We start from the raw sequence: 18,757 nt of genomic DNA on the forward strand, positions 1-18,757 counted from the left end.
ACATTAAATATAAAGACATAGATTAAAAGGATAGACAAAAAGATTGGAGACCAGTAGTTGGAAGAGAAGGTCTGGGTTTTCCTCTCTCAGGTAGCTGGGTAGGGTGGGACAGGTGTGGTGGGGTCCCTATAGCAAAAGTAGTGAGTCCCCAGGGCCTGGTTCACAGACTCCACACCACAGCTATCAATTCAAGCAGGGACTGTCACACTCATCACCCAGAAGCCATAGCTCACAGGCCACCTGCTGAACCAACGAGGTTCTCCCTGCTTCCAAGAATTCTAATTCAGCCTTTGCCAAAATAAGGGCATGCTCTGATTTGCTCTAGCTGCAGGTGTGCTGCAACTATCCCGGCAAGTTGGCACAGGCTCAGAAGATTCTGGTCTTGTGGCAATTCACTTTATGTTCTCTGGTTCTTTGTGAACTTCCTCTTTTTCATCATGAGTCTATGGTGTCCTCTCCTTGGTGTCCAGGGTAGCTTCCAACACTGTCTCCAACCAGGAATTGAGTGTGGTAGTCCCAAGGAGAGGTATGAAGGGCTCAGTTACTGGGGCTTAGTTTCTGACTCCAATCCTTAAAGCTTTACAAAGATGTTTGACATGCACAGTCCAATCCAAGAAAAGCCAAATGCTGTCAACAAGAGGCTCTTGCCTCTAGAAGCAAATGAGGTCACTATATGAGGAATCTGTGCTCCTCTCCTTTCACAGATGAATAAAAACAGAGGTAGGGCCTATTTAGGAAGAATTGTAGAGATTTAGACTGCAGAAACATTGCATAAACTGCAGTTCAGAGTATGCCAGGATTAGTTTGAAAGGTTTCATCAATTTTCTAATCATGATCAAACACTTCAGAAAATGCTTGACTTCCTACATAAATGAAAAACAGAAATTTTGAATGAAGACTAGTTCAGGTTAGTTATTTTCTCTACCAGCCTTAAGAACAGTTAATAGCCCCAGTCCAAATAATATCAAGTAGAAATACTGTCCATGTTTTGACAAAAGTTAAATTCCAAGGTTAATTGTGAACATATGCTTATGGGAAAGTCTGGTCTCTATTTTCAAAAGTCCTTATTGTAGAGATTGCTACCTGAATCCTAATATCTGATCTCCCTTCCCCCGTAGTAATCAGAATTCTGATTTTGAGCCAGGCATATGGTTGCCAGGAATAGACTAACCCCCAACCTCCCTTGCAACTAGGGGTGACCCACCATGGGACTAAGTTCTGGCCTGTGAGTTGTAAGAGGCGGTATTATGGGACAGCTTTCTGGAACCTTCCTTAAAACACTGCTGGCACATTCCATTTGATCTTTTCTTCTTTGTCCTTCATTCTTTTTCCTTTGTCCTTTCTGTAATCTACCCAGTTGCTTGGAAAGTGGATGTAGCAGCTGGAGTGCTAGTTGCCATCTAGACCATGAAGAGCTAGAAAAGGAGTCCAGCTTCCTAAAGACTTTGTGAAACAGACTCATTATACTAGCCCTGGGTTGCCTACTTTTGAATTTTTACGTGAGGGAGAAGTAAATTCCCATGCTGTGTAAACCAGTTATTTTTGGTTTCTGTTACATGTAGCTGAATTTAATCCTAACATAACTCCTAATGAGTGAAACCAAGAAACACTCAAATGAATCCTAAGAAGAAGTTCTGGGTGGAGAAACCATTCCAATCTATCCTCTGTAGATGCAAAATGCAGTCAATTGCCTTTCTTGAGACAGGTTACTAAGAGAAAACCTTCACCATCACAGAGTAGGTACTCAATGAGTGTTTGCTGACCTCTTCTGAGACAGCTTTTGATCTTCTGTTGATCCTCTGCTTGCCCTACAGAAGGCCTGTACCCCATACTTACCATTATCAGCAAGAAAAAACGCAGAAAAGGAGACTCCTTATGTTCCAGGTTACACAGATACACGGGAGAAAAATCAGCAGTGGAGGAGGAAATACACTATTTATTTACAATTCTTTCACGTCATCCACAATTTCCCATACAAACATAAAAACTAAAAAAATAAAACCACCACTTGGGAACACAAGTGTCTCTCTTTAATTAGTCCGGTTGAGGGAGGTCACAGCCCTCTCACTCTGTGAAGGAGACTATCGAGGCACACTGATGGGGAAAAGGAAAAGGGTTAGGAAGAATGCCTGAGAAACAGCTCCAGGTGAGAAATGCAACATGCCAGCGTGGTGGGGCTTCACTGGCAGAGACTCAAGGGTGTCACCCACTGGGGACACTGCCTGACTTCCCAAGAGGATGACAGCTGCTTGCCAGCTGCTTGCATCCCTCCCACTTCTCCATTACCAAACACCAAAAACTGAACATGGGTCACACCTCTCATGAGCTGTGTGGGCTGTGATGGTGACAGTGGGCGACATCGAATGTCTCTTTCTGGGAAGAGCCCCAAACCCCAGGGACACACAGGAAACCTCTTTCCTTGGCACGGACAAGTCAGTCACAGCTTCTGTCTTGAATCCAATGCTGACTTAAAAATGTAAAAACAAAAGCCCTCCCCAGATTCTGGGGGAAAGGCAGGGGCTAAAAACATGCAGAAGGGTTTATGCCTCTAGTCTTCTCTCTGGGAGGCTGCTGGGGTGAAGGGTAGAGAGCTCTCTCTGCTGAAGAGGGGGAAGGAGCAGGGTAGATGCTCCAGAAAGGCCCGGGGAGGGGTGGGAAGAGAGAAGAGGAGAGAACTCTGAGACACTGATGCTTGGGATGGCTGCCAGTGGTTTTCAAAGCAGCTCCATCTGCTCAGCTATGCTCGCTCTAGCAGACTCCCATTCACTTCCCTCACAGGAGGGCACCCAGAACCCAACCTGGAGGCGCGGAAGCCACCTGTCTGGCAACTTCGTCTGTGCTAGTGACCTAGATTGCTTTCACATGTTGATGTACATTATAAATATAAAATCATATCTGCTACAAACAGGACATATATTTGTACATCTTTAACCATATACATAATAACACAATTTACACATAATATCTTGGAGTGGGTCATCACGGAAAAAGGGTTTGGAGAGGTAAAAAGCCCCTTCTCCCTCCCCTGCCCTGATCCTTCTCAAGGGACGCTTGTACACTTGGTCACTGGGGCCCTTGCCAGCTGGTTTTGACGGGGCTAGTCTGGATACAGAAATTCAGACATGTAACTAAACGCTGATGGGTGTGTATACCCACACACACACAAACTGGTGAGAAAAGGAAAAATAAAATTCCTAGCCCTTGGGTGTAGGCCTCTTCCCAGAGTTACAAGCATCAGTGCCTCCTCCATCTGAGAACAATGGTCTTAAAAAGCTGCCCCTCACTGGCTCAGACTAGGGTAGAAGGGAAAGGGCTAGGAACAGGTGAGAGGGCAGAGGGACCAGGAGTCTTTTGAAAACATAAGGCGTTTTTGACCTGTGATCCAATCAAACTATGTCACAAAAAACAACAGTATCAGTTGGGGCTGGGAGGCAAGAGATAGCCAGTCTGTGTAGGGACAATGTGAGTTGAGACCCTGAGTCTTCCCCTTCTTTTGTCCAGTTTCTTTTAAAGGGGCAGACAACCCTGTACCTCCTTTTCTGTCCTCTCCCAGAGCTGGGCCCATCCACACGGCATGGAATACTGATAGCGGTCCAAGAGACCCATCTGGAGACATCGACTGGTGGACAGGCACGCCAAAAAGTTAAGACCTGGGCGGCGGATGTGAGCTTTTTACAGCAGGAGTGGTTCCTGGCTGGGGTCCACGGCTCGCACAGTGGCCACAGTGATCAGATTGCCATCAGAGATGGGGGCAGTCTGGGTCCACACGGGGAGGCAGCACCTATCGGCGGTAATGATTGGGGGCATCGGCAAACATGTACTTGAGTCTGTACGCCTCGGCAAGAAGCAGCCCAATCTCTTCGTTGCCCCAGTGTATCGTAGGTAGGTTTTGTAGCAGCATGAGGAGACCCTGGAATGCAAAAAAGGACTTTTATCATCCCGGGACTACAGAGCAAGGGACCAGCAGGCCCTGGAATGGGTCCCTTTCTCCTGGGTCATCCATCCCAAAGGATCTGGCCTCCCTTCTCCCAAGCAGCACACAGCCCTCGGCCCCTAGTTCACCTTCAGGAAGGCTTGAAAAGCCTCTGCTGATTCTCTGATCCACTAACACCTGCCTCTTTAAAAATATTACAGAGAATGACAACAATAAATAAGGATATTTAAAAGAGAAAGATAACCACTCATCATCTGAATATACCTCTCAACTTTGAAGTGTTCCTTTTCAGTCTTTTTCCACATGCATATTTCTTTCAATAGTTGTAATCATAATTAGGATTTCATATGCTTTTTAATCTTTTTTTAATGTAATTTTCATGTTTTTCCATGCAGCCTTCAAAAATGATTATACTCATTATCAGTATTCCATCATGTGGGTAAACCCTGATCTATTCAACCATTTATCTTTTGTTAGATACTTAATTTGCTTCCTTTTTTAAAAAACCTTTATTGATGAGACTGCTGCATATCGTTTTGCATTTGACACCTTTCTCCTAATCCCAATGTTCACCTGTAATCGCTATATGTCTCCTCTACCCTGTTCTCCAAAGACTGTCCTCAACCTACCTGTCCAGCTAATTTCCTGCTGTTGCCAACGTACACGCCTCACGCAGCCAGGTCCACTTCAGCCAGATTTATTTGTGCCTCCACAGTTTAATTTATGTTGTTCCTTTCACTTGGAACACCTTTTCTCCTCCACCTATCTAAATCCTATTCAGTTTTCAAAGCCCACGTCCCTCAGACAGCTCCATGGAGATAGCCTACTAAAGAGGATATTAGAATAAAAAATGAATGTGAGATTTTAGGTTGTCTCTGTAATTTATCTACCCATGCTGTTGCTGCTGCTTCGTGTTCTTTCTCTGTCACTCTTTCTTACTCGGATATTCTTCTTACTTTTTTTTTTTTTAATTTTATTTATTTATTTTTTCCCCCAAAGCCCCAGTAGATAGTTGTATGTCATAGCTGCACATCCTTCTAGTTGCTGTATGCGGGATGCGGCCTCAACATGGCCGGAGAAGCGGTGCGCCGGTGCGCACCCGGGATCGAACCCGGGCCGCCAGCAGCGGAGCGCACGCACTCCACCGCTAAGCCACGGGGCCGGCCCTCTTCTTATTTTTCTAATTATAAAAATAATAGTAGCAAGACACAAAACCCAGAGCCATAAAGAGACTGATAGATTTGATTACATACAATTTTGAAACCTTAACATGTCAAGAGGTACCAAAAACAGTTAAAATATAAGAAACTGACTATAAGAAAATATTTTAACACCTATGAAGACAAAAGGCTAACATCCATAATCAAAAAGGAGTGCCTACAAATCAGTAAGAAAAACGGGGAAACAACCCAATAGGAAAACATATGAGTGATGTGAATAGGTAACATACAGAATGCCAATGGCCCACCCACACGCTATGATTACTTTTAAAAACTCTGCTTTTAGCTAATCCGAACATTCCAGCAATGTTTTATAGTTTTCAGTGTAAAGGGCTTGTATATCTTTTATGAGATTTCTTCCTTTAGCAACAGAAATTTAGCTGGGAACAAAGCTGCCAATGGCACATCACTGCTATGCATGGCCAATACAATTAAGTTCTGGCCAATTCTGGGAGGGTGTCACTTCTGGATTCTGCCCTAAACTTCTCCCTTTCCTAGAAAATGGATATAAATGGAGGAGTGGAAGCAGTCATTTCAGACCATAAGATTAAAGCCATGTGTTGAAGATGGCAGAGCAACAAAAGAGAAGAAATCTGCATCCCTGCCACTCGGGAGCCATAGCGTTAGCCCTGGGCTGCTTACCCCTAGACTGTTGATTGAAAAGAAGTAAACAACTATCTTGTTTTAAGCCACTGTTATTCTAGGGTCTTGGTTATAGGAGACAAGTTTATATCATCTTAACAAACACAGGCCATGTCTATCAAAATCAGAAATGCATGGGGCCAGCCCGGTGGTGTAGTGGTTAAGTTTGGTGTGCTCTGCTTCGGGGGCCTGGGGTTCGCAGGTTCAGATCACGGGTGCAGAACTACACCACTCATCAAGCCATGCTATGGCAGTGACCCACATACAAACTAGAGGAAGACTGGCACAGATGTTAGCTCAGGGCCAATCTTCCTCAAGCAAAAAAAGGGGAAGGCTGGCAACAGATGTTAGCTCAGGGCCAGTCTTCCTCAGACACACACACACACACACACACACACACCCCAGAAATGCACTGGTCTTTGATCCAGAAACTCTACTCCTATGTCCCTCTCCTAGGGAAATACTCACACTCCTGTATAAAGGTATTCACTGCATTAGTGCTTCAAATAGTGGGGAAAAGACACTAGGGAAGTGTCCGTCAGTGTGGGAATGGTTAGATAAACCACGATTTTCCATATCGTGAAATACAAGGCAGCACCTACAACAAGTGAAGTAGGACTACATGTGCCAAGGTGGAAAAGATATCTAAGACATTTTTTGAGGGAAAAAAAGCAAGTTGCAGAAAAATACTTATAGTATGATCCCACTTAGGTAAACTAGAAAATACAACAGTATACTTAAAATTAATATATGCATATATATACATATATACGTATATATACACAATATACTTAATATATAAACACAACAATATACTTAAAATTAATATATGCATATATATGTGTGTATATATGTGTGTGTATATATATATATACACACACAGAAATTTTGGAAGGCCAGGTGGTACACCGTCAATAGTGGTTACCTCCAGGGATGGGAGACTTTCACGTTTTTCTCATTATACTTCTATATCTTTTGAGTCCCTTGTTTTCAATTTTTACAATAAAGTCTTTGTATATTACTTGTGTGATAGAATATTTTTTGAGTAATACACGTTCTGTGGAAGTTTTGTTTAGTAAAAAGTAAAAAAGCAGAAAATAAATTACCCATAACTTCATAATCAAGAGGAAGTCACTTTTAAACATTTGGGCATATTTCCTTCCAGTCCTTTTTCTGCACATTTTACACAGTTGAAGTATTTCCTCTCTATAATTTTGAATCTACTTAGCATTTATCATAAGCATTTCCTTCAATATTAAAAACTCCTGTAGACATTTTCAATGGCCAAAGAATTTCCCATGATGCAGATGCACCATCATTTACTCTACATCCTCCTGTTTCGAGCACTTAATTATTTCTGGTTTTTCACTAGAATGAAATTATAATGAACAGTCTTGTGCATAAAGTCATATTTTAGATTATTTCCTTGGGCTAAATTCCTAGGAATTAAATTATGGTGTCAAAGGGCATGAACATTTTAAAGGTACTTAACGCTCACCAAGAAAATACATTCCAGAGCAATGTTCATTTACCTAGATCTCCACCAGGACTGAATACTCTCATTAAACAAACAGACTGTTAATTGTGACCCCTTTCCCAGAGATCTCCAAGCCTGAGAATAGAATGCAAAGCCTTCAGTCAAAATGGTGAACCCACAGGAAGAACATAATGAGAAAGCAGTCAGGCTATATTCTTCTGTATAGGTCCATACTCTCCAGTCCATGGTTGCTGGCATCACCTTCTCTCTTTCCCACACTCTCCAGGTAAACATTCCCTCCCATCACATCATTGTTACTGAATTCACTCAACCAGACCAGTTACTCAACCAGTTAGTGATGTCACTCAACCCACCCAGATACTAACGTTGCTTTCAAAAACCCTACTTTTAGCTGCTCTGAACATCTCTGGAGTGCTCATTTCTCACAATAACAGTTCTCTCTGGGTTCTGTCTTGGCCTTGGTTCTATGTCCTTTATGTCTGCCTCAGTACTTTTTTTTTTTTTTTTAAAAGAGAATCATCATTTCCATCTCAACTTATTTTTTTGAATGTTGCCCTTCCCCCATGAACTCCCTAACCTCTGGCCCCTGTGACTCTTCTCTCCTGCTTCCTGTTCCTTGCCCTAAGTGCCCCCACCTCTACAAACTAGAAAAGGTATCCCTCTTTCTGCCGGCATCCTCCTCAGGGAGTTGACCTTTAGCCTAACTCTTGGCAGACTATTACAGAGGTCTTAACATTTTCTGTACCTTAGACTCTCTGGCTGTCTGGTGGAGCCTATGGATTACTTCTCAGAATAATGGTTCTAAATACATAAAATAAAATACATAGTATCACAAAGGAGACCAGTTAAATTGAAATATAGTTATCAAAATATTTTAAAAACCTGTGATATTGCAATATATGTACTTTATTAATATATTCTATAACAAGATCTAATGGCAGATTAAATAACCATCAATTTAAAAGCAGTGATGAACATAAGCAACGTTTTGAGATATCCACAACAACCTAACACGATATGAAAATACTTGCCATTAACGACAAAGACAGGTACTGCTAATATTATTGCGCTTTGTGGCCTACATTCATTATTGCAGGAAATGCTAACTTTGAGTTAGGAGTCATTGAAAATAAAATGGTAACTATTTTTCCATTCATGTCTAGGGATCCCCTGACTTCTAAATGTGGACCCTAGTTAAAGTCCCTTGCTCTGGTAGCTCGCCCTTCTCTCGATCCACATCACAGCCCACAAGAACTCTTATACTTCCCTTCAGAATCTAGTTTAACACCCCTGTCCACATTAACGATAATATTAAATTTTTTAACTTCATTCATTCATTGGAAAGCTTTCTTTTTTTGTACAAATTGCTTTGGTTGGGATAGAACTTCATCCCTTTTTTTTTTTTGGTGAGGGAGATTGGCCCTAAGCTAACATCTGTTGCCAATCTTCCTCTTTTTGCTTGAGGAAGATTGTCTCTGAGCTAACATCCATGCCAATCTTTCCTCTATTCTGTATGTGGATCGCTGCCACAGCATGGCTTGATGAATGGTGTAGGTCCACGCACAGGATCCAAACCTGCAAACCTGGGCCACCGAAGTGGAGTGCATTGAACTTAACCACTACACCACTAGGCTGGCCCCTTCATTCCTACTTTCAATCAACTTGCTAGGTGAGATCAAGTTGCTATCCTATTTCCTAAGGAAATACCTCATTGACTCAGAACAGCCCCTGCCTTCCATGGAAGGGGAGCTGAAGAAAGGATACTTGCTTAGCCTCATCCAGCACATAAGCAAGAAGATTCCAGGGCCTGGAACCTCAATGAGACCCTTAAGGCTTTAAGTGATGTCTCACCTGTCATCATAGCCAGTGGTTCCAACCAGGCTGCAAGAGCTGAAGTGACTGCAGAAACTCTTAGAAATACACAGGCCCAAGCCTCATTCCTGGAGTTTTGGATTCTAAGACCTGGGATGGGACCTGGTAATCAACACCTTTCACAATCTTCTCCAATGATTCTAGTAGGTGCCCAGGTTTGCGGTTAGCACTAGAGGGATTAAAAAGCTCTTGAAGAAATAAAAGCACACTTGAGATGCAGGCCTAACAGTGAGATCCCAAGGAAGGAAACCCCTAGATGGCACACAGAGAGTGACCTTTCATTAAATAATTTAAGCTAAATGTGTAAACTGGAATACCCCGTAGCCAAGGTATTATTTTAATGTTTCCACAATTTTTGCACAAGTATGTACTAATGTAATGTCTAAAAAATACAAAAATAGGGAAATTATATAGATTTATACTTTCTGACATTAGAGAACATCCACTATATTTTGCAAAGTGATAAAAAGAAGTTATAAAACAAAATATACAAAATTGTTCCATTAATGGTCACATGTACACAATATGTATTTATTCATATAGATTTGCATGGCAAAATGTCTGGAAGGAAATATAGCACCTTTATGTGGTAAGATTTCAGGTACTTGATTTTTTTCTCTCTTTTTGCTTATTTTGTATTTTCTAATTTTTCTATAACGGTTACATACACTTGGATAAACAAAAAAAAACAAGAAAGGGGTGATCTCTCTAGACAAGAATGTTCTTTGCTGGGATAGGATATACCTGTAATTTCCAATCCTTCTAGCCTTGCTAGAAACCTCCCAGAAGCCTTGAAATAATTCTACCCCTGGGCAAGTTAACTTAACTCCCCACCTCCCCCAAGGGCAGTGAGGCTGAGGTATGAGGAACCACTCTGCCATCTGGTGGCTATGCCTAGGAACTGCACCCCATCAGTGCTGTTAATGGGAACACTGCCCAGAGTACTGATAAATTTGGGATAAAGAGGTAGAAACTGAATGATCATGGCTGGGGGAAGAAGGTATTAATCACAAAAGAGGTGCTTTTATCTAGGGGTAGAGAAGAGACACTGCTGGGGCAGGGAACGACTGAAGATTTGTTACAAAGCCAGCTCTTGGGAGCACTAAGCATGACATGTGTCAGATGAAACGCTACAGTCATGAGAAGACAGCTTGTGGGGCAAGCAGCAGAGAGCAGTTCCAAATTAACGGAAAGGGGGCAATGGCTTTCACAGCTGAAAAGCTGGAAATGGCTGAAAGAGCAGAAAAGGGCCTGGCCCAGGTACCTGCTGAGAATCCACAGATCCCAAAAGAAAAGGAATATGGCAGAGGAGGAATCTGAGCCGTATGTGTGTGTGAGGGGAGAAAAGACAACCACTAGATACAGGGGCCAAAGGAGAAGGGGTAGTAGGTAATCAGCAGAGACCTTGGTGAGGAGAAGGTGCAGGGGAACCCCATTAGAGAGTGTCCAACAGATGGGAGAACGGAGAGGAAGAGGGAGAACCTCAAGGACAATCATCTCAGGAGTTACCACTTACTGAGCACTGACTATAGACCAGATGGGCTCTGAATGCTTTACATGTACTCTATATTAACTCATTTAATCTGCACATCAACTTCATGAGATACATATTATTACCTCCATTTCACAGATGAGGAAATTGAGGCAATGGGGTTCAGGAACTTGCCCAGGGTCACAGAGTTGTGCTGGGCCGCGATTCGAACACAGGCCATGTGGTTCTAGAGCTTGTGCTCATAACTACTATGCTCATAACTACTACTTGCCTTGGCATGAAAAGAGAAGTGGGGCATACTGTGGAAGGAACAGAAAGAAGTCAGAGAAGAGGTTGTTTGAAGGGAATCGGGGAGAGCTGATTAATTTTACTCAGTGATAAGGGCCAGCATAACACAGACAGGACATGTTGATAATTAACAGCAAAAGAACTTAAAAGCCACACAAAACATATGCTATTAAATCAGATACCGTGTGTTGAATCACTTACAATATTGGAACATTCTTTGCAAATATAAAGTGTCTTCAGGCATGTAAAAATACTTTCCTAGTCAAACGAGTGCTTTAAAACAAATCCTTCCTGTTTTGAGAATCAGTGAGGTAGCAAAACAATTCCCCTGGTCTCAATGTAAATTTTCAAAAACATGTCCTTGGCTGTAAACTTTTTGAGAGTTAAACTTTTCCATTGGTTTCCCCAGCGTCAAAGTACCTAGTGCATTTAGCAAGTTTCCCCTCACAGCAAGTCATGTCGGGTCCCCTCAGTGGCTTGTTTTGTTTATGTGTCTAGGAATCATGTCTTTCCTCACACCAGCTTGCTTTGGGTGGAAAATCTTCAGCTCCAGGGGTTCCCTCTGAACCCCTCCTCCGGGCAGGATTCAAACTGGCAATGCACTGGCTATCTGTGAAGATGGGCAACGTCTCACAGTCGCACTGGAGTTCCTGCAGAAGTGGTGGGTGGATGCCATCTGGTTCAAGGGATTTATTTACGTTTAGTTTGTTACCTCGGCCTGGAACATCCCACCGGCTTAGCACTATTTCATTTAGTAACTCTGACCTGTCTCTTACAAAAGACACTTTCGGGGTGGGACTCTCTCCAAGGTTTTCTTCCATAAGATGAAAGCAAAGGATTCTGAAACCAGCTGCTGCTTTGGTTTCGAGTCATCAGCTGGTCCCATCGACTCCCTTGCCAGTTCCTTTTTATAAATTTAAAGGAACTTTGATTATTGGTCCTCAGAGTCCCCCTAAAATCAGTTCTGTGCCATCTGGAGCCTTGTTGGCACCTGCCCCGACATCTTTGTGAGGCCCCACGCTCTTCCAGGCTCTCACAGACCTGCTTTTCCTGTGATGACTTTTTCGACTGTACGGTGACCAAGCATTTGCTCAGGTGTCTGTTCTCTCTGATTTGGGCAGAAGCTTTCCCAAGATATATTATGCCACAGCCAGAGTTTTCAGGCTTCCTGTGGGTTACTTTATTCTGCACAAATTTTGTTTTTTAATATAAATTAGGGGTTTACTATCAAATGCAAAATGTTAGTTTCTCATTGTTAGTGATTGAAGAAAATAAGGCCATGAGTGCTGGGTGGCGCTGGGGACTGAAAGCCCGGCTCAGGAGCAGGCGACAGGCACCAGTTGACAAGCCCCAGCAGACGGGTGTTCTCGAGTGCAGCTGCCACCCTCTCCTTATCCGCAAGCTGCTTTTTCACTGCATGCTCCAAGGCATGGCTCCCGGGTGAAATGTGCATCTTGAAATGCTTGAGAAGGGATCGCAGAAGCTTGACCTTGATGGGCCTTGATGACCTTGATGGGCCTTGATGACCTTGATGGACAGGCCAGTAAGGGTAGCCATGCTGCAGTGTGGAATGGTGGATGTGAAGGCTTCGGCCACTGTGATCTCGGGGTTGCTCGCCTGAACCCGGACATGCTCTCCACGTTCAATTCTTCTAGTGTCAGTGGATGCTCCGGGTCATCAATGGAGCGAATCAGACTGAAGATCTCACGCATGCCAGTGCTGTCAGGAACCAGCTGGTCCTCCTCACTCATGGCCACCAGCCGCTCCCGAGCGCACTCACAGATGAGCGGGTCAGTGTTCTCCAGGAGGCCTCCTCCATCCCAGCGCTGCCCACCATCATGGAACCACTGCCAGGCTATATAAATGTTCTGTACGCTGTTTGTCTGAGTGCCTACAATTTGGCATGGCTCATGCTCTTCTAAACACACACTGACTTTTCGATTTTTGGAAGTGTTTCCCTTCTCCCTCCCAACAACTCCTTTTGTTTTGGCTGTAACTATGTGCTGGTGCATTGACCCACAGTGGGCCTGCCATGCATTCCTCACTCACAGCACTCACTCAGATTTCCTGTCCTGGATTTAACATTAACCAGCTTTGGCAAGTCTCCCCCAGAAGTCTGACGGCCACAACCTGCCTCGATGGCATACCGTGCCATTGGGTGTCAGGAATAAAAACATGTTTTCCAGTGACCTAATTCTGTGGCTTTCCCAGTCTCATTTAACATTCTGGGTTTAGCCTTGGCCAGAGGGCAGAGCTGAAAGTCCACTCTCATTGCTGAGATTTTGTTATTTAACAATGGAGTGTACACCTCTCCTAGTTCACACCCCTATTCACTCGGCCGGCCTTCTGGGGTGGGCCAAGGTCTCCCTCCTCTTTCCATTTCCAAAGAGCCAGCAGTGCAGGCCAAGGCCCAGACCTTACTGGGCCAGGCTTTAGGGGGTGGGCTGCTGATGTGACAAAAGAAGGTGGTCAACGTTCCCCTGTTCTAGAATCAAGCCCGATCTCCTTCCCACAGTCTCCAAAGTCAGTCCTGGCAGCGCTCTCCCTCAGCCCCGGGACACTCCGGCCACCCTGCCTTCTCCCTGCCTCTCCCCTCCTCCAACACCTCAGCCTCTTACCCTGCAGGGCCTTTGCTCTGGCCGTTCCTCTGCCAGGAAAACTCCTCTGCGGATCTTGGTGTGGGGGCTGCAGCTGCAACGTCCTCTCCTACCTTGTCATCAGGGAGCTAGCATCAGGCAAAGTGCAGCCGGGGGCAGCGTGAATGGCTTGCTCTTGGAGCAGCCTTTCATCCGAGTGGGGAGGGCACGCCTCTCAGCTCTCACATGCTCAGCCTAGTTCCTCCGAGTCCGAGTTCCCTTTGCTTACCTCCTCCTTTTAGGACCCTCAGGCAGATACAGCCCTCTTCACGCTCACAGCCCGGGGAGAGAGGCCCCCATCCCCTCCCTCGGCCACGCTGCACGTGGAGGCCATGTTGCATTAGGGTGAGGCAGACATGGCTCTCCCTGACCACCACCAAAGCTTCCTTTAGCCAGGAAGGTTCCCACCATTACTGCTCATGCTCCGGCACATGCAGTGCTGCACAACCTCTTGCACACTGCCCCCCTACATCCACCGCTTCTGTGACTTGTCAACCCTGAGTCCTAGTGGTCGCCCTTTTTCCTGCAAGCCTCCAAGTTGCCAAAAACAAGATCCTCACTTGGTACCAAAATTCAAGTACACTCATTTACCCTTGAGCTTTCCCACGTGAGAAAGGAAGCATTTATCCATTTTGATGTAATTTTTACATGATCAACTGTCTATTTGGTAGGCAGATCCTAGTGTTGTTGCATTTTCCTCCACCAAGTTACTTCCTCCCAACCTTTCAATGGTGGCCTCACGACAAAGTGAACCATGTGCCTTTCTCCTATCATGTGCCCTTCTGTCGTTTTCGTTAACTTTTAAATGCAGCATAATGTGCATATGGTAACTACACAAGTTAAGCGTACAGCTGGATGACATTTTACATTCGTAACCGATGCCCGGATCAAGATGGGGAACACTACCTGGGCCCCGGAAGACTCACGTTCCTCTCCAGTCAATACTCCCTGCACCACCACTGACCTGACCTAAACCATCAATTAGTTCTGCCTGTTCTCGAAATTCACATAAATGCTTTCCTACAGTCTTATTTCCAAAGTTATCATGACACCTTTAAATATTTTTCAGTGGCAAAAAAACTGACTTAACCAGGGATCCTTGGAGAAATGCTTGATTCCGAGGCTGGAGCAAAGAAAATACAAGATCAGCCTGGAACATCTTGTGGTGCCACAAAGTAAGGAAGTGCTTAAAAGATGATGGAGCCAAAAAGACACAGGAGCCAACTTGAAGGTGCACCCAAGGGGCAAAGCTGGGATGATGTGAACAGCAAAATAAATAATGACAGTGTTGGATAACCCATAAAATAAATACCCATGAATCGTATATTGATATAAATAAATACTTGAATAAATAAATGGGAGAGAAGGAACAACTCTCCCTAAGAGTAGAAGGCCAATTAATAAATATAGAAAGAATGATGAAAATAGAAAATTGCCATTAGGCAAACGTCACAGTAATGACTGTGACAGGCAAGAACCATTAACGGATGTTAAAATTAAAGGGTGAAAGAACGATGAGAAACAGTGTAATTACATAGTCTCAAAGCATCTCCCCAGAAAATACTTATTAGTTACCAAGGGGAAAACGGTAACTTTACAATAGAAGCCTGGTGGACACACCTGAGCCAGGTGATCAAGGGCAGCAGTGACGAGACATGCCAACACCATGTACTCCTGACACGATGTCTTGAGAAGGACACATCACCTCTGTGGTTTCTTCCCCGAAAGGCATAACTCTCAATTTCATCATGAGAAAACATCAAAAAAACCCAAATTAAAGGACATTCTGCAAAATAACTAATGAGTATTCTTCAAAAGTTTTGAAAATTTTCTTTGTCATGGAAGACAAAGACAGACTTAAGAACTGTCCCAGATTAGGATCCTGGTCTAGAAAAAGGATATTAATGGGAAAACTGGAAAAATTGAAATAAGGTCTATAGATTAATAGTATTTTACCAACATGAATTTCCTCGTTGCTCAATTGTAGCAGTTATGTAAGATGTAAACATTAAATGGATATGGGTGGGGTATATGGGAACTCTACTATTTTTGCAATATTTTTATAAGTGTAAAATTATCTCAAAATAAAAAGTTAGAGAGAGAGAGAGAGAAACACTTTTAAAAACCTGGTCTTAGTGGAATCCCTCATCCCCAGCCCCTCCTGAGTCTGATGCTCAGCCCTTCATGTGCGGTAGCTCTGAAGCCTGGCAGCTCTCTGGGGGCCAGGAGCCTAGGCCCCCTCTCTGCTCCAGCGGGCTGCATCGCTGCAGTCAGTCTTGGTGACCATTAGAGCTCCTCCTTCCCACAAAGACATGTGTGGGTGGTTTCGAGGCCCCCGGGAGGGAAAGCATGAAAGGGGATCAGGAGGTCACAGGTCCTTCTGGAAGTGGAAGGAGAAAAACCCAGGAGCCAGAACAGTAGGAGATCAAAAGGAGGACTTGGGAGGAATTCTGTTTCAATTTGAAAACCACTAATTTTTTGTCAAACATTTACCTTGTGAGAAGAAAGCCTGTTAGCAATCACCAATGAGAAGGGAGGAGTGCTGCGGGGTGGGGGAAGTCTTGAGGAGAGCAGGAGGAGGAGGCAGAGACAGCAGAGCACAATCCACACACAGAGCATGGATTCCAGGTCTCTACCACTTACTCCTTGGGGGACCTTGGTCTAGTCACTTAAAAAAAAAAAAAAAAAAAAACTCACTGTGACTCACTTTCCCCATCTGTAAAGTGGGGACAGTAATTACGACCTACCTTGTGAGACTGTTGCAAGGATTAAATGAATTAACACAAGTAAGCATTTAGAATAGTGCCTGGCACATTACAAGTGCTAAGAATTGGCTATTATCAGGGTGAACCTTATGAAATTGCCAATATTTGACTGTTCTGACCTATGAACAATTTCGTATAATTCAACCTAACACTACCATCATTATTCTATTAGACCAGCCCAGGCTGAGGGCCGGAATGGCTGAGGGCTCCCTCTACCGCGAAAGAGCCTTGGCCTGGCTCTGCTGGAACCCTCATTTCAAGCAGCCCTCATTTCAATGGGCCCCAGAGGACTGGGCCATTCTGCCCCTGCAGTACCTGTGCACAGATGGGCCTCAGGTTTACTTGCTCAGAGGTCTCAGGAAGGAAACCTCTTCATGTGATCCTCCTGTCATCAGATTTTGGTTCGCTCTCCCAGGCAGTGTGACCCTAGACAACTGCCTGGCCAGGGAGAAGTAGGTGCCTTTCCTTCTGGGGGCTTTCGCCACTACCCTTTGCCCCCGCACCCTCTGACACCCCCTTCTCCAGCCCTGTTTGTTCACCAGCTGGGCAGTTTCACTCAGGATTAGCCTAGCGTGATTTGCTCAGGGAAGTTAAAAACCGCTTAATTAGAGACTTGGGTTCCTAAAGCTCTGTCTACTTCACTGGTTCTCGGACTCAGGAGGACAGGGAAGTAATATCAGGGAGTGATAATATCAATGATAATAAGCTGTTTTTTGAGGGCGATATGCAAAGTACACCATTCTCACTAACTGCTTCACATGTTAGTCTTATCCCCATTTTTTTTTTATGGGTAGTTTTTTTTTTTTGTTGTGAGTTTTTTTGTTGTACATTATTGTTTATCAGTCACCATATTAACTGCATCCCTCCACCCATTGTGTCCAACCCCCACCCCCCTAGCCCCTGGTAACCACCAAACAGTTCTATCTGTCCGTGTGTTGGTTTATCTTCCACATATGAGTGAAATTATGCACTGTTTGTCTTTCTCTTTCTGGCTTATTTCACTTAACGTAATACCCTCCAGGTCGAGCCATGTTGTTGCAAATGGGACGATTTTGTCTTTTTTAGGGCTGAGTAGTATTCCACGGTATATATATACACACACACCACATTCTTATCCCCATTTTACAGGTAAGAAAACTGAGGCACAGAGAGCCAAGTTACTTGCTTGATGTTGCACACCTTGAAAAGCAGCAGAGCCAGGACTTGCCCTCGGGCAGACTGGCTCCAGAGATGGTGGCTTAACAACTGCACTATTCTACATAGTCCCCAACTTTAAAAGGAAGGTGCTGCTTCCCCCTGACTCCCTCCATGGCTCCCCTCACAGCGGGCTCTTCTTCCCTGCTCTTAATTTAAGGGCGACAAGCGGCTGGTCTGCTGAACCTGCCACAATCTGTTATTTCTGCAGCTACCTCACCTGGTTTTTCTTCGAGTCATCCAGCTTTTAGCCCTAAAACCTCTCTCCCAGGCGAGGCCTGTCTGGCCCTCGGGGATGCCTGTGTCTGCTGACAGAGCTTCCTTCGCAGGGATTTCATTATAGGCGGCCCGTCAGCCGTTAGGGTGTGTGGGTCTTCTCCCCCTGCAGCGGTCATGGGCTGGTATCTCAAGATCTCACACATGCTCTTGTGCCCTTGTTCCTCACACCCGGACCACGCTTCTGTCTCCTAAAGGACACCGCCTGTCTTTCCTAACACAGCCATTTTTTTCTTCTATTCTTCATAGATTTATAAAACTGCGGGGGTGGGAGGAACTTTGCAGACCATCCAGTTTAATTGTCCATTCTATTTCGTCTAAAAAAAAAGAGGCGCGACTCCTCCATGAGTAGGACTAACTGAGGTGTTAACACAGCAGCGGATAAAAAGCCCCACTGTTGGACCGGCCCCATGGCTTAGCGGTTAAGTGAGCGCACTCCGCTGTTGGCGGCCCGGGTTCGGATTCTGGCTGCGCACCGATGCACTGCTTCTCCGGCCATGCTGAGGCCGCGTCCCACATACAGCAACTAGAAGGACGTGCAGCTATGACATACAACTATCTACTGGGGCTTTGGGGGAAAAAAATAAATAAATAACATTATAAAAAAAAAAAAAAAAGCCCCACTGTTATTCTGTGGGTTACTGCAGAAAGACCTCAAATCCATCAGATAATGGAATATGCTACCCAGTAAAGAAGAACATCTCTATATCTAACATAGTTTTAAAGTCACAGACTATTGTCCTATGCTGTCAATACTGTGAATTGCTAGAAGCCATTCCAGGAATCACCTCCACCTCCCTGAGCTAATCTGAGAAGTACCTTTATCACATACAAGGCCCTCTGAGCCTGGCTCATGATAACTAAATTAAACCTCACGCTCTTGAGATCCTGCTCCACCTCAACCACATGATCAAAATTGATAGCTCACATGGCACACGGC

The 18,757-nt window shown here is 44.4% G+C and overlaps 1 protein-coding gene across 1 annotated transcript in view; it reads right to left on the reverse strand.

The window, feature by feature from the left end:
* Positions 1-1,916: 1,916 nt before the first annotated feature.
* The window catches only part of TBC1D22B (TBC1 domain family member 22B), a 69,093-nt gene continuing 52,252 nt past the window's right edge, over positions 1,917-18,757 (reverse strand). Inside the window, exon 13 of the mRNA XM_058554461.1 lies at positions 1,917-3,910. Within this exon, the coding sequence (XP_058410444.1) occupies positions 3,782-3,910 (129 nt within the window). The 3' untranslated portion in view covers positions 1,917-3,781. The remainder of the gene's footprint in view (positions 3,911-18,757) is intronic.

Source organism: Diceros bicornis, chromosome 14 (genome assembly GCF_020826845.1).
Source record: "Diceros bicornis minor isolate mBicDic1 chromosome 14, mDicBic1.mat.cur, whole genome shotgun sequence".
NCBI classification, from domain to species: Eukaryota; Metazoa; Chordata; class Mammalia; order Perissodactyla; family Rhinocerotidae; genus Diceros; species Diceros bicornis.